Source organism: Girardinichthys multiradiatus, chromosome 23, assembly GCF_021462225.1.
Source record: "Girardinichthys multiradiatus isolate DD_20200921_A chromosome 23, DD_fGirMul_XY1, whole genome shotgun sequence".
In the NCBI taxonomy this organism is placed as follows: Eukaryota; Metazoa; Chordata; class Actinopteri; order Cyprinodontiformes; family Goodeidae; genus Girardinichthys; species Girardinichthys multiradiatus.
The window spans coordinates 21929728-21942493 of record NC_061815.1 but is presented as its reverse complement, the minus strand read 5'-3'; the positions used below and the strand labels follow the sequence as shown (position 1 = coordinate 21942493).

General features: G+C 39.0%; 2 protein-coding genes and 1 long non-coding RNA gene across 3 annotated transcripts; 2 read left to right on the top strand and 1 right to left on the bottom strand.

Annotated features, from left to right (window-relative positions):
- Positions 1-300: 300 nt before the first annotated feature.
- LOC124860907 (cis-aconitate decarboxylase-like) lies at positions 301-4515 on the bottom strand. The gene is made up of 6 exons (XM_047354512.1): positions 4405-4515; positions 3864-3918; positions 3371-3561; positions 3038-3130; positions 2504-2709; positions 301-1848 (listed from the first exon to the last, which is right to left on the bottom strand). Exons 1-6 carry the CDS (start codon positions 4417-4419, stop codon positions 924-926), a joined length of 1485 nt encoding a protein of 494 aa, XP_047210468.1. The 5' UTR covers positions 4420-4515; the 3' UTR covers positions 301-923.
- Positions 4516-7255: 2740 nt separating this feature from the next.
- On the top strand, positions 7256-7658 carry LOC124860119. The gene is made up of 3 exons (XR_007036273.1): positions 7256-7295; positions 7375-7467; positions 7554-7658. It is a non-coding gene; the product is annotated as an uncharacterized LOC124860119 (long non-coding RNA).
- A 186-nt stretch (positions 7659-7844) lies between these two features.
- Positions 7845-10534, top strand: LOC124860058 (threonylcarbamoyl-AMP synthase-like). The gene is made up of 6 exons (XM_047353035.1): positions 7845-7865; positions 7960-8151; positions 8575-8737; positions 8894-9059; positions 9611-9705; positions 9787-10534. The coding sequence occupies exons 1-6, from the start codon at positions 7845-7847 to the stop codon at positions 9897-9899; spliced, it is 750 nt and encodes a 249-aa protein (XP_047208991.1). The 3' UTR covers positions 9900-10534.
- The last annotated feature ends 2232 nt before the right edge of the window (positions 10535-12766 follow it).

The window sequence follows — 12766 nt, the reverse complement described above, 5'->3', positions numbered from 1 at the left end:
CTTAAAGCTTGCGTATATGGTAAGATCTTGGGTGAGTGCAATGGGACAATTTAAATCTGGTTCATGGTGTTAGAAAATGTAATTTATTAAAAACTGCAAAAGAAGAATACAGAGAAAACTTATTTCTACTGTACTACAAAGTGATCAGTCTCAAGGATCTTTTAAAAAAGGTTGTAAAATAAAAAGTACTTGTTAGATCTTAATAGATTTATAAAGTATTACTACTGTAACAAAGAATTATGACAACAGTTTTATGAATACAACTCTATGGTTTATTGATGAACTTTTATGTACATTTATTTGATGTTCATTTTTTATACAATAGATAATGTTCCTTTGTAATATTTTCACACATATTTTTATACAGCCGTATAATGTAAAGAAACACATATAATTGGCATAGTTTGACTTTTAAGCATGTTTTAAAACCATGTCCACATTCTACAAAAGTGCAACATGTAAAACTTAGTTTACTCTTTCAGTAAAGAAATATTTTTTTGTTATGTTTGTACATTTTGCTGTTAAGCACACACTGACAAGCACATCAGTTTTACATTATGATGTTGAACAAGCTCAGTTTAACAGAAAATCCTATTCACAAATAGTTTTTTAAATGTAATAAACTTCAAGCCAAAATTCCTCATCTGAACTAAGAATTTTACATTTGATGGATTTCACATTATTTACACATCAGCTTATAAGAACTGCTGAACAAAAGCCCTTTATATTAAGATGACCCTAAAACAAAATAATTTGAGCAACAGAATAAATACATTTTAAAGCAGCATGATGATGATAAAACATTTACAGATGTGTGTTTATTGGTAACAGCTAAACTCAAAAGAAACTGCCATAAGACAATAAAAAAAAATTCCAGAGGCCCTTTATCCATATTATATATTTAAATTAATTGCAACGTAAATTTATTGTAGCTGTGAGAGCAGGTCCTTGCAGTCTTCAAGTCTGTCCAGCTTGTCCACCACCTCAACCAGCCGCTCAACCTTCTCTGATGGAAGCACCACTTCTGCGTTGCTCCTGAACTTCTTCCTCAGGCTCTCGATGGTCAGTGGGTTGCGCCAGTGACCATAGAAGGTATCGCAGCGTCCTCTCAGGATGTCTCCTCCTACAAGTGTGACCTGGACCTCTCCGTACATCAGGTTGAAGTTAGCAGGGTTGTCATGGGGATGCTCTAGCCGAACTCTGCTCAGCAGAGCATGCAGCTCAGGGCGGCTCATGGCAGCTGGGGTGAAGGACTGCACGGTCACCTCACCATCCAGGAGAGCGCTGCAGGCGTTAAACTGGAAGGAATGACGAGCCTCATGCTCTGACTCAGGAAAAGGCCTGTTGATGTATTTAGATAGGGGGACTCTGAGCAAGATGTCCTGGACTTGATCTGTGAAGACCTTTCCAGGACCAACTCCCACAAGAAGCTTATGGACAGAAGCTGCAGCATCTGCCACCCAGTGCATCCCCAGATGGGCAGGGAAGCGCTTGAAGCCCATGTCCTGCTCCTCTAACAGGAATGCATGGCCATCATGGGGTGAATCTAAAGGCTGTGGCACATAATCTTCATAAAAAGCATTAAAGCCAGCCACTCCTGCAACAGCATCCAAGACCAGATGACTGGCCTCTAGGCCTCTGGAGGCCAGAAGGGCGGCTTCAAGCCCCAGACGTGAGGCGTTGCCGATGTGAAGGGGCTTGCATTGAGTGGCAGCGTTAGCCATCGGAGCTCCAGCCAGGGAAGCAGCTATAGCCAAGGCATGACTGCACTGAGAGGGATCCAGAGACAAGATGCGAGCACAGGCTGCTGCACTTCCCATAGGACCAACCACAGTGGGAGGATGAAACCTAAGGATAGACACACAGAGAGACCTCAATATGTACTTCATAAACATTGTAACAAGTATTTTAAAAGGTTGGTATTTCAGTATTAGGTGTGTTAAACATTTGTAGTTACAGGGTGCAGAGAACAAAAAAAATAAGATGATGCAAAGGAAACTTGCCTCATTATCCCTAAAAAGTCTCTAAGCCAAACATGAAGAGTTGTTTTCTCTGCTAGTTGTTTTCTATGTACCCAGACTTAAAATATTGAAACTGTGTGCAACTTTTTGCTGATCAAAACCACCTTTTGTCCTGCCTGAAATCTGGATCAGCTTCAACTGTTTCAGGAAGGAGCAGTGTAAACAAACATAGTTAGTTAAAATGAGCCAAAGGGATCACAGTCCAGAGGCAAACACATCAGTAGAGAAAACAGCTCTGAGTTGCTGTACTGTGCAGTGGAAAAACACTATGAAGTAAAGTGTGTGAGTCCTTTCATTGCTTCACTCTGCACAGCTCTTCCTCTACACAGAGAAATCTTCCAAACAACTTATTGACTGCTGCATTTACAACTAAACATTTTTAATGAACATTCATTCGAAGCAATGAAAATAATACATAGGCAATGTATTTCAGCTACAAACAGACTGATAGACCTAATTCAACCACCCTCTGAGGAACTGACCTTTTAGGAATATTATGGGCCTCATTGGAAAACCTCATCAGGCGGCCCTGGATCTCGATGCCAACATTAAACGCCAGTAAGAAGTCCAGACCACTGGGTTTCCTGCTGGCTGGCATCATGTCACTGAGAGCTAACACAGCAGGAAGGACGGCTCCTGATGGATGAGTCGCTGGATGCCAGGTGTCATCAAAGTCCATGGAGTGAGTCTGTGGGGACATAAAACTGTTTCAAAGCTATCAATAAACTGTACCAGACCGACAGATCTGATTGGACAATTTATTTTCTTTTAAATTGTTTAGTAATAACAAAAGGCAGTCCTCTTAGTTAAAGAGCCAATGTCTAAAAGAGGATATAAACTGTAATGTTTCTTTTAGATTTTAGATGCTTCAAAGCAAGTAATGTTGGACACTTTTACCAAAGGTACACAAAGGATGATGTGAAACTTTTTACCTGATTATATTATGATGTTTCTTATTACAGTTGTCAAATACTAACAATCTGTTTGTAATAATAGAGTGATATAACCACACTCACCGCCACTCCATTGACAAAAGCTGCCAACGTTGGGGAGAGCTTGACCCCTCTGCGTCCATACACTGAGCTGACGTGATCAGGACCATACATGTGCTGAGGTTCAAGAAAAATACATTGCAATGACATTCCCATAAAACATAAAGAATAAAAATTCACTCACAGCTAAAAAAAACACATATTTAGCTTATAGTAAGATTTTAATTTAATTATTTGATTATATGTAAAATGTAGCTTTAAATAATTTTGCTGTTTCTACATTTTTGCCTCAAGAGACCGAAGCAGTATTTCTTCTGCGTTATGTTTGCGTTTATGTTGAGATATTTTCTGTCTCACCTTGCAGTGCTGTAGCACCATTTCAAACACCTCGGTGGTGCTACCAATGAGACCAACACCAATGCTGTCCAGCACCATCCTTTTACTGCGGTGGAGAACCACAGAGGACAAGTGCTCAGACTTGACCCCACTGACAAACTTCCCAAAACTTGCAGTGACTGTCTCCTCAGGAGCTGGCCTTCTCAACACCACTGAAAGGGAACGGAATAAAAACAGATGTTTTTTGGCTGTTGATAGGAAACTAAGATTTGATGAGTAAAGTTTAGAACATTTTTGCTAAAGGAAAACATTATCGGTATGTACCGGATTAAATTATTTGCTATATATAACTATATATAAAGAATGTTGATGTCGGTTTCATTGAGATATAAATAAGTTTAAGGAATGAACATTTTCACTTCAACTATGCTACACTTCTAATCAAAAATATTCAAATGAAAATAAATTAATGCTATATTCTAAGCTGCCACTATACAGACACAAAAAATCCCACCTTCCACAGCAGAGTTGTGGATTCTTCTGGCAGTCTGGATTGCTCTGAGGGTTTTCTGTATAGTAAAGGAGTAGAATGCAGAAATTATCTAACACAACATCAGTTACATGAGTAAAATTCTTATCTGATCAGTTCCTGTTGGTCACATTTGCCAGACACAGGTGAAGTGAAGTGTCAATGGCAGTATTTAAATAAAATGTTTGTTGACAGCTGTAGTGCTGTATGACACCCTGCAGCAGTTTATGCTGAAATATGAGACATACAATCAAAACATTTTAGGAGACTGGTTCCACATAATTGTATTTTGTTAGATGAAAGCAAATAAGATGAGTAAATCTTACTTTATGATGTTATATTTACTAGATAAAATCAATTTAACCCAACAAACACCTTTTTTTATGAGTTAACTGGAAATAAAATGTTAACATAAACTGCCCTGGTTCACTTTTTGGGGAATGTTTAAAGCTCATTAAAATGTTTTAAATGCAGTCCTGAAAGCAAACAATTAAGTGTATTCTTAGATTGCATAAATATTGTTTACCTGCAGCTTGAACATGATCCCTTCAGCGATTTTTCACTCTGTGTTTTTACTTCTCTAAGAAAGCCTGTTTTCCCCTCGGTGCTTCTCCCTTTCTCTGTGCTGTTAGCTCAGACTGTCTGTAGGATGTTGCTCTAATGGAGATGGTGTCACCTTATATAGCCCAGGTATCTAAGCTTGCCTAGGAGGAACAAAGAAGGAGGTAAGAACTTCTGTGTTGTTCATTATTAAAACATCTCGAGGCAGAAAATGATGACAAAGTCAACACAATGTGAATAAGCTCAAGAGGTATGTGTGGAACTCCTCCTACAATCAGAAGAGTCTTATACTGATTAACGCTGCATCAGTGCATCAGGAGAGCTCAGCATTTCATCTTTGAAGCATCTTGACCAAGTAAGTCTTCCTTTTTATATCCAGCTGTGTTTAGTACAACTTGTCTCTTATTGTATAAAACTATCAAAAGCTACATTATTGGTTAATATATTTATAGGCTTAGGCAGGACATAAAACATAAAACTTTAGAATTTGGGTGGCAATTAATCTCTGCATGTATGAGATACAATTATTTGCTTTAGATTATATGATACATATCAAAATGTGTGAAAATATTGACCAAAATGTTTTCTCCTTATGTCAACAATATTTTTCTTATTTGAATAAATGTGAATCTGTAAAATTTTTAACTGTTTTAATTTTTAAAATAAATCACCAATAATAATAATGTAGAAGCTTCTAGCTTCAGTGCGGAAACCAGAGTGCCCTCAGTGTCATGGAAACCTTACAACTATGTCATTTAAAGACTTGTTGCTCTATTTTTCTTGAGTGCAACATGAATTGCTGAATAACCAGTGTGGTCAGATTTACAGTGCCAAATATGATGGATTCCACAAGCCAAGATGTTTAATCATACCACCAGCTTCAGGTTTTAGAGTATATATGTCACTTCAGTAGTATGATTTTGCAAACAGTTGCTGAGAAAACAATGATTGTCATCCATACCTAGAACAGCAGTACTATTGTGTAACTTTTTATGCAAAAACGTTGTGTCTGAATCCTAATGCAAAGGCATTAAACAGTGAAACATAATTTTGAAAAGGTCGTCAGTGTGTTAATTTATAGACATAGGAACATATACTTATTCTCTGTGGTGTACTTTATCAGAACAACAGTCCAAAACCGAAACCATCATGGCAGCATCAGATGGGTTTCCTTCCAGTTTCTATGGTGAACCGGGAGTGTTAGGCATGTTGTCAAATGGGATCAGTGCATTCCTTGTACTTCTTCAGAACTTCAATACAGCTCACAGTGGCAAAGCTCCAGTTGGAGTAGAAAACATTCTTGCAGGTAAAATTGGATACAAAATAACAAAATAAAGCATAATTAGATTTTCCAAGAAGATGGACGTATTGTCATTTTGCAACTCTTTTTTCAGGTGTACATCTCATCCTGATTGGTGGTGTATGCCAGTTGGTGGCTGGACTGCTCTCCTTCCGTAAATACGACCACCTGAGCGGTACTGCCTTCATTGGCTATGCTGCTCTTTGGGGAAGTTATGGTGTTACTAGAATCTACTATGGTGCCTTGTCTGAAAATCTAAATATGGTATCATCGGTAGATCAGATAATGAACAATTCATCCAACATTATGATGAGTAACACGTCTCTCAATTACTCCATGAAGCACTATTTATCTCTGTCTATAGAAGAGTCAGCAATTGCTGGCCTGGTCCCCTACATTCTCCTGTCCTTCCTTCTTGCGTTTTGCTCTGCCACGGTCAACTACATCATGCCTTTTGTGTTTGGAGCTATCACGGCCACTTTGATCTTTGAAGCAGTAGCTCTAGCAGCAGACTCCTGGGCTCTGGTGGTCTCTGGGGTTCTGGAGTTACTCATTCTGATCTTTGCCATCTATGGTTCAGCCGCTCTTCTCATCAAAGGTCTGACTCAGCGTCTAGCACTGAAAGGTTTTGGGACCCCACTCTTTAATGTTCTCCTACTAGGGACCCCCAACTCAGGAAAAGCCCAAAGTGGAGGCCAAGAGAAGAAGAAAAACACAAAATATGCAGAGCCAATGGCTTTAGGTTTCTTCTGTGACTCCATTGCTCCATTCATCTTTGCCTTCTACAGCTTTGGGTACATGAAATCATTTGGTTTAGGTGTTGCATGGGTATCAATCATCTCAGTTGCCCAGTTGTTCTCCAGCTACTACGCCCATTTGCGCCAAGACTGCTACCACACCACAAAGTTTGGGTTCCACGCCACATATTGGCTCATCAAAGCTTGGGATGAGTTTGTGGTGTCTGTGTTAATAGTGGAGGATAGTAAAGTTGACTCTGGAAGGCAAGCAATGGTAGGGGACTGGTTCTTTGTGGTGGCAGCCTTGGTGCTTTGTGTGGGGAGCCTGAACATGGACGTCCTGGAACTGATCCATAACTTGCTCTTTGTCCTGCTCACAGTCTCTACAATCCCTCAGATCCCTCTGCAGGGTTACTACATTTTCTTTGGTGTAGCTTGTTCTCTCTTCACTGCAGTCTCCATCTACGGCACCTTCACCCGTCTCATCAACACCATTGCAGAAAAGTCCCTCATACCTGTAGGACCACAGCCAATGTCCTCTGAGCAGCTGAGTAGGGCATTGAGATGCAGGACCAAACAGGGAGATCAGGATGTGCTGCCACAAACTGATCAGACCTCAGATCCTCTGTTCTATCTTTCAAATGGAGTAGCAGCTCTGTCAGCTCTTCATTCAAGAAGTATGAGTATAAACCCTTCCCTCCTGCACCTGACCATCCCCTGGCTCCTGATCTCTGGAGCTGTCATCCAGGCCTATGTCAGCAGGTTGCAAGTGACAGGAGGTGGTTGTTTGGGCAACGTGGACATGGTTTAGATTTGCAGGTATGTCAGTGCAAGTATATAAACAGCATGACAGCATTTGTTGCCAACAGGAATCTGATCTCAAGTTACGTTTCACCAGGTATCCAGCTTCAGCTCTCCACTGAGGCAGATTATGGTTTTACTGCAGGAGCCATCGCCTTCCTGGTCATCAATGCTTTTCTTATATTGATTGGTAAGATATCTGCACGTTTTCACTTGAAGATATTTGTGTCTTGGTTTGTTTTGATTACTTTAGTAATTTTTTGTTAACTGTTCCAGCTGCTTATAGAAACCTGGTTCTTCTGTTTCTAACAACACTCATGGAGGTGGTTCTGGTCTGCTTCCTTCTCTCCACCCTACACAAACTGCCATATGAGCTTGAAAGTAAGTTACCAAAAGCCACATTAATGAAGTAACATGGGTTATTTGAATCTACATAGACCTCAATATATGCTCATTTTGACATTACTTTTTCCCACAGCTGCCATGCTTGCTATGGTGTCTCTCGTATGCATTTATGGCACTTTTGCTTCACTGATAAACTGCATCTTCTCACAAAGAGTGTTGCCAATGGGGCCTCCCCTCATCAAGGTAATTACTCCAATTGCAAAACTCTTAATGCTCTTAGACTCGTCAATTACACATGAATCATTAAGCATATCCCCTGTATTTTGTCTGATTTTAGGGAAAAATGAATTCAGAAATATCCCCGGAGCTGCCCTGTCCGGTGGCTAGCTCTCGCCTCTCCAGCAGCCTCTTAAAAATTGCTGGGCTTCTGGAAGAGGGAGGAGTGTGTGGTATTCCCACTGACACTGTGTACGCTCTGGCTGCCTCCTGCAAGAATCCCCAGGCAATAGAGAAAATCTACAACATCAAAGTAAGAAATCAAAAGCTTTAAAATATAATATGACATTTACATTTTCACTATGTGAAATCCCTCAGTAAAAGGGATTGCTGCAAAGTCAATGCAAGCGACTGTCCCCTGTCGCTAAATGCTCATCCTAGGAGGAGTGAATATTGCAAGTCACTGACTAGATACAATCTGCTGGGTTTCCTGAGATAGAAAACCTTTTAGGTAATTTGAATACTAAATTGAATTTGACTGTAGTTAGGATTAATTGGAATGTATGTACCTGACTTGAAATCTGTATGATTCGATTTAATTGATTTTGTAAAGGGCCTTAACATGACATGTGTGGTGAATTGATGGTATATAAATAAAACTAAATTGAATTGAATTGAACTATGTTTATTTTATGTTGAAGCCATTGTCATCTTTTGAAATATGACCTTTTTCCAGGACCGGCCAGCAGAGAAGCCTATATGCATTTGCATTTCTAGTGTAGAGCAGCTGGTAGCAGCCAAGCCTCCTTTCAGTCCTCTGCTGTGGGAGTTCATGAGGAATGTGTATCCAGGAGGCATCAGCTGCATCGTCAGCAAAGGAAACTGGCTGTTACAGCTTGGTAAGATTTTTACCGAAGCTTATACTCCATTACTATAGCTCATCCAGAAATCTTACACAGAATTAGAAGATATAGAAGTTACATGGAATGGAAATTAAACAAAATGTTCATAACATTTATAATAAGAAATAATAAGAAATAATATTTATTTTGCAGGAGTGGGAGCAGCTTATGACCGTGTTGGCACCAGGGATAGCATCATGATCCGTGTCCCTGACCACACGGTGACCTGCCACTTATGTGACATCACTGGACCCCTCGCTATTACATCAGCCAACCCCAGTGGTGAACCAGACAGCACCCACCACAGCATGGTCATCAAGTAAGACACTATGTTTCATGGGGCCAGTAGAACGTTTTGTTTTGCAAGTCTCAACAGATGTGTTTTTTTTTAACACAATATTTACCTTTTCACACATTTCAGCCATTTTAGTTTTGTTTCATCTGTCTTCTTCCAGTAGATTTTCTTTCAAGTATTTGTCATTAATACAGTACTCTTATCTTAACATTCACAGATTTGTCCTGACCTTTGGGACAATGTCAAGCAGTTGTACACATCAGTTGGGTCACAATAACATGACAATATTTGGCATCGGATTTGGTGTCACATCCCGTATTTATACAGTATCTATGACATGCAGAATAGCCTGCCAAATCAGAAATCTGCTATTTTGTGTTCTTAAAAATAAACAAGAAGCAGTCATCTTCAAAACCGCAAAATACATTTTAATGATGGAGAACATGGCTGCACTTGATTCATTAGCAACTTTTTTAGACAATTTATTTAATCTGTGAGGCATGCTTTTGAGTACTACTGAAAATGCAGCTCTATCGGAGCTTTAATTGTATGAAATACTTTTTGATTTACTGCAGTCGACTGGGGCACAAGATCCAGGGGGTTCTCTGTGATGGCGACTCAAATGAGGTTGTTGCTTCCACTGTGGTCAACTGTCTGAGGATTGATGAAGGTAAAACTCACAGCAGTTCCTGATTTATTTCTAAATTAACCCCTGCCATTTTTTCCTAACTAATTCAAACTGTTTCCACAGGCATCATCAGCATTCTCAGGGAAGGCTGTGTTCCTGCAGCAAAGGTTCAACAGATCTTTGACAGAGTAAAAAGCACTATGCCGGGAAGATCGGCTCTTTCAGTTTCTTTATGACACTGTATGACTTTAGAGCTATTTGCAATGAAACATTGGGTGGAGCTGTTCTGCATTGTTACTCCAATGATGTTGAGCTATGTATAAAATAAATAAATAAATAAAAAGCTAAAATAAAGGTACTTTTACTTTGTTAAATATTCCATTTAGGTCTAGTCTTTTCCAGTTATTTTACCTGTGTTCATTAATGTTTTTGTTCTCCAGGTGTTTTTTCCTTTAGGTTTAGTTTCTAACTTATTCTTGTATTCTGCTCATTGTGCATTTTAGATTATTTTCATCTGTATGAATTTTACCTTTGGTTAGATAGTTTGTATATATTCTGTTCAGCCACCGTCATGCTTGTTTACCACTATTCCACAGCCATTGTGCCATCAGTTTATTCAGCCCACCTGTCCCTGTCATCATGCTCATGCCACTCACCTGTCTCTTCTGCTACTTAAGCTCCCGTTTTCTACTGTTTCTGTTTCTGTTCCATGGCCGCAGTGTTGCCTGCCATTTGCTATGCCTGTTTTGTTTTTTGTCCACGATCATGTTTTGTTCTCCTCATGCCATGCAATGGGTTTTGTAAGTTTACTTTTTATTTTTTATATTTAATTCCTTCATATTACTGCAATGCTCCGGCATACCTGTCTGGATTTGAGTGCCACATTCTAAGAACCTTCATTATATTTTTATTCTGTTTTCAAATAAAATTACAGATGTTTGGAAACAGGTACAGCAACTTTCAATAAAAAAATAAACCCATAGTTTTTAAGTGATTTTTGATGCTTATTCTTTGTCTTTTGCTGTAATTAAACAAACAAAAACAAAAAACACGAGTCTTGTGTTGACTACAGAACAGTATATAAATATGATTACTCCATACTTTTATTTAAATACTTAATAAATATTTAGGTTTTAAATGTGAACAAGTCAGTTTAACTTTGTTTAAAGATTTCACTATCTTAGCAATTATATAAACAATAAAATGTCCACATTTTTCTAATGAAAGCTTAGATTATTTAAGATGTAACCTCTGAGACTTTTATAAAATGTTTAAAAAAAGTTATTAGACAAAAAAGGCAAATGTTTTCATTCAACATAAAATGAAATCCAGAGCTTCTTATTTACTTTTATTGCTCTGCACAACATTGTCTTCACATATACAATATCTGTGGCACTAGCATGCTCCAGTGGTGCTCTTGCAGGAAGAGCAAGGATTTTGTCAAAATGTTGAGGAAAAGATGGGAGCACGTAGAGTAACTCCTGTGAAAACAGGCAGGTTTGCTTACAGCTTACACATATCAACAATGTAAAAATACTGGCAGCCATTTTCTCTGTGAAGTAGCTGAGATTTGTCCAACGAGTCTCTCACTTTACAGCAATTGTTTACTTTGAGCCTTGGCAATTGTTGAGCTTGAGAGGTTTATGTATTGATTTCTTTAGTGTATTGGTCATTTTTACTTTTGAATGTTTTTTTTTACTATTAAAGCGTAATATTTATCCACTTTACACAAACGTAAATTGTTTACGAGCACATACGTTAGTTAATAGATCTAAGATAAACTGTGAGATAAACTAAAATTTATCTCAGTTCACAAAGAGGATTTTAAATTATTCTTTATGACACTAAAACATTTGGTGGTAAGGTAGAAACTCCAACAATATTAAGACTGGGGAGTTTGGCCCTGAAAATTTAACTTTGATTAAAGTGTTTTCTGGTCTCCATCTAAAGACACCTTGGACGAACAAATTAAAATCATCAAAACATGATCAACGTACAATTTCAATAGATTTAATCTGAGTTTATAAAGTGGGTCAATTTCCTCAGCAACAGTGTGCCCAGATTTGTTTCCCCTCCTTTTCATTAAACCAAATGATTTGATAAGAACTCTGGTGAAGATGCCACTTTAGAGACAGTGTTGTGGAAATGACTCTGACCTGCTGTAGATAACTCTATGAATGTCTTAATTTTAAAGGAACAGAGATTAGTTTTCCCTTAGGCTTTTTATTTAGTAAAATAGACACATCTGTATACAGGTCCTTCTCAAAATATTAGCATATTGTGATAAAGTTCATTATTTTCCATAATGTCATGGTGAAAATTTAACATTAATATATTTTAGATTCATTGCACACTAACTGAAATATTTCAGGTCTTTTATTGTCTTAATATGGATGATTTTGGCATACAGCTCATGAAAACCCCAAATTCCTGTCTCACAAAATTAGCATATCATTAAAAGGGTCTCTAAACGAGCTATGAACCTAATCATCTGAATCAACAAGTTAACTCTAAACACCTGCAAAAGATTCCTGAGGCCTTTAAAACTCCCAGCCTGGTTCATCACTCAAAACCCCAATCATGGGTAAGACTGCTGACCTGACTGCTGTCCAGAAGGCCACTATTGACACCCTCAAGCAAGAGGGTAAGACACAGAAAGAAATTTCTGAACGAATAGGCTGTTCCCAGAGTGCTGTATCAAGGCACCTCAGTGGGAAGGAAAAGGTGTGGCAGAAAACGCTGCACAACGAGAAGAGGTGACCGGACCCTGAGGAAGATTGTGAAGAAGGGCCGATTCCAGACCTTGGGGGACCTGCGGAAGCAGTGGACTGAGTCTGGAGTAGAAACATCCAGAGCCACCGTGCACAGGCGTGTGCAGGAAATGGGCTACAGGTGCCGCATTCCCCAGGTCAAGCCACTTTTGAACCAGAAACAGCAGCAGAAGCACCTGACTTGGGCTACAGAGAAGCAGCACTGGACTGTTGCTCAGTGGTCCAAAGTACTTTTTTCAGATGAAAGCAAATTCTGCATGTCATTCGGAAATTAAGGTGCCAGAGTCTGGAGGAAGACTGGGGAGAAGGAAATGCCAAGATGCCAGAAGTCC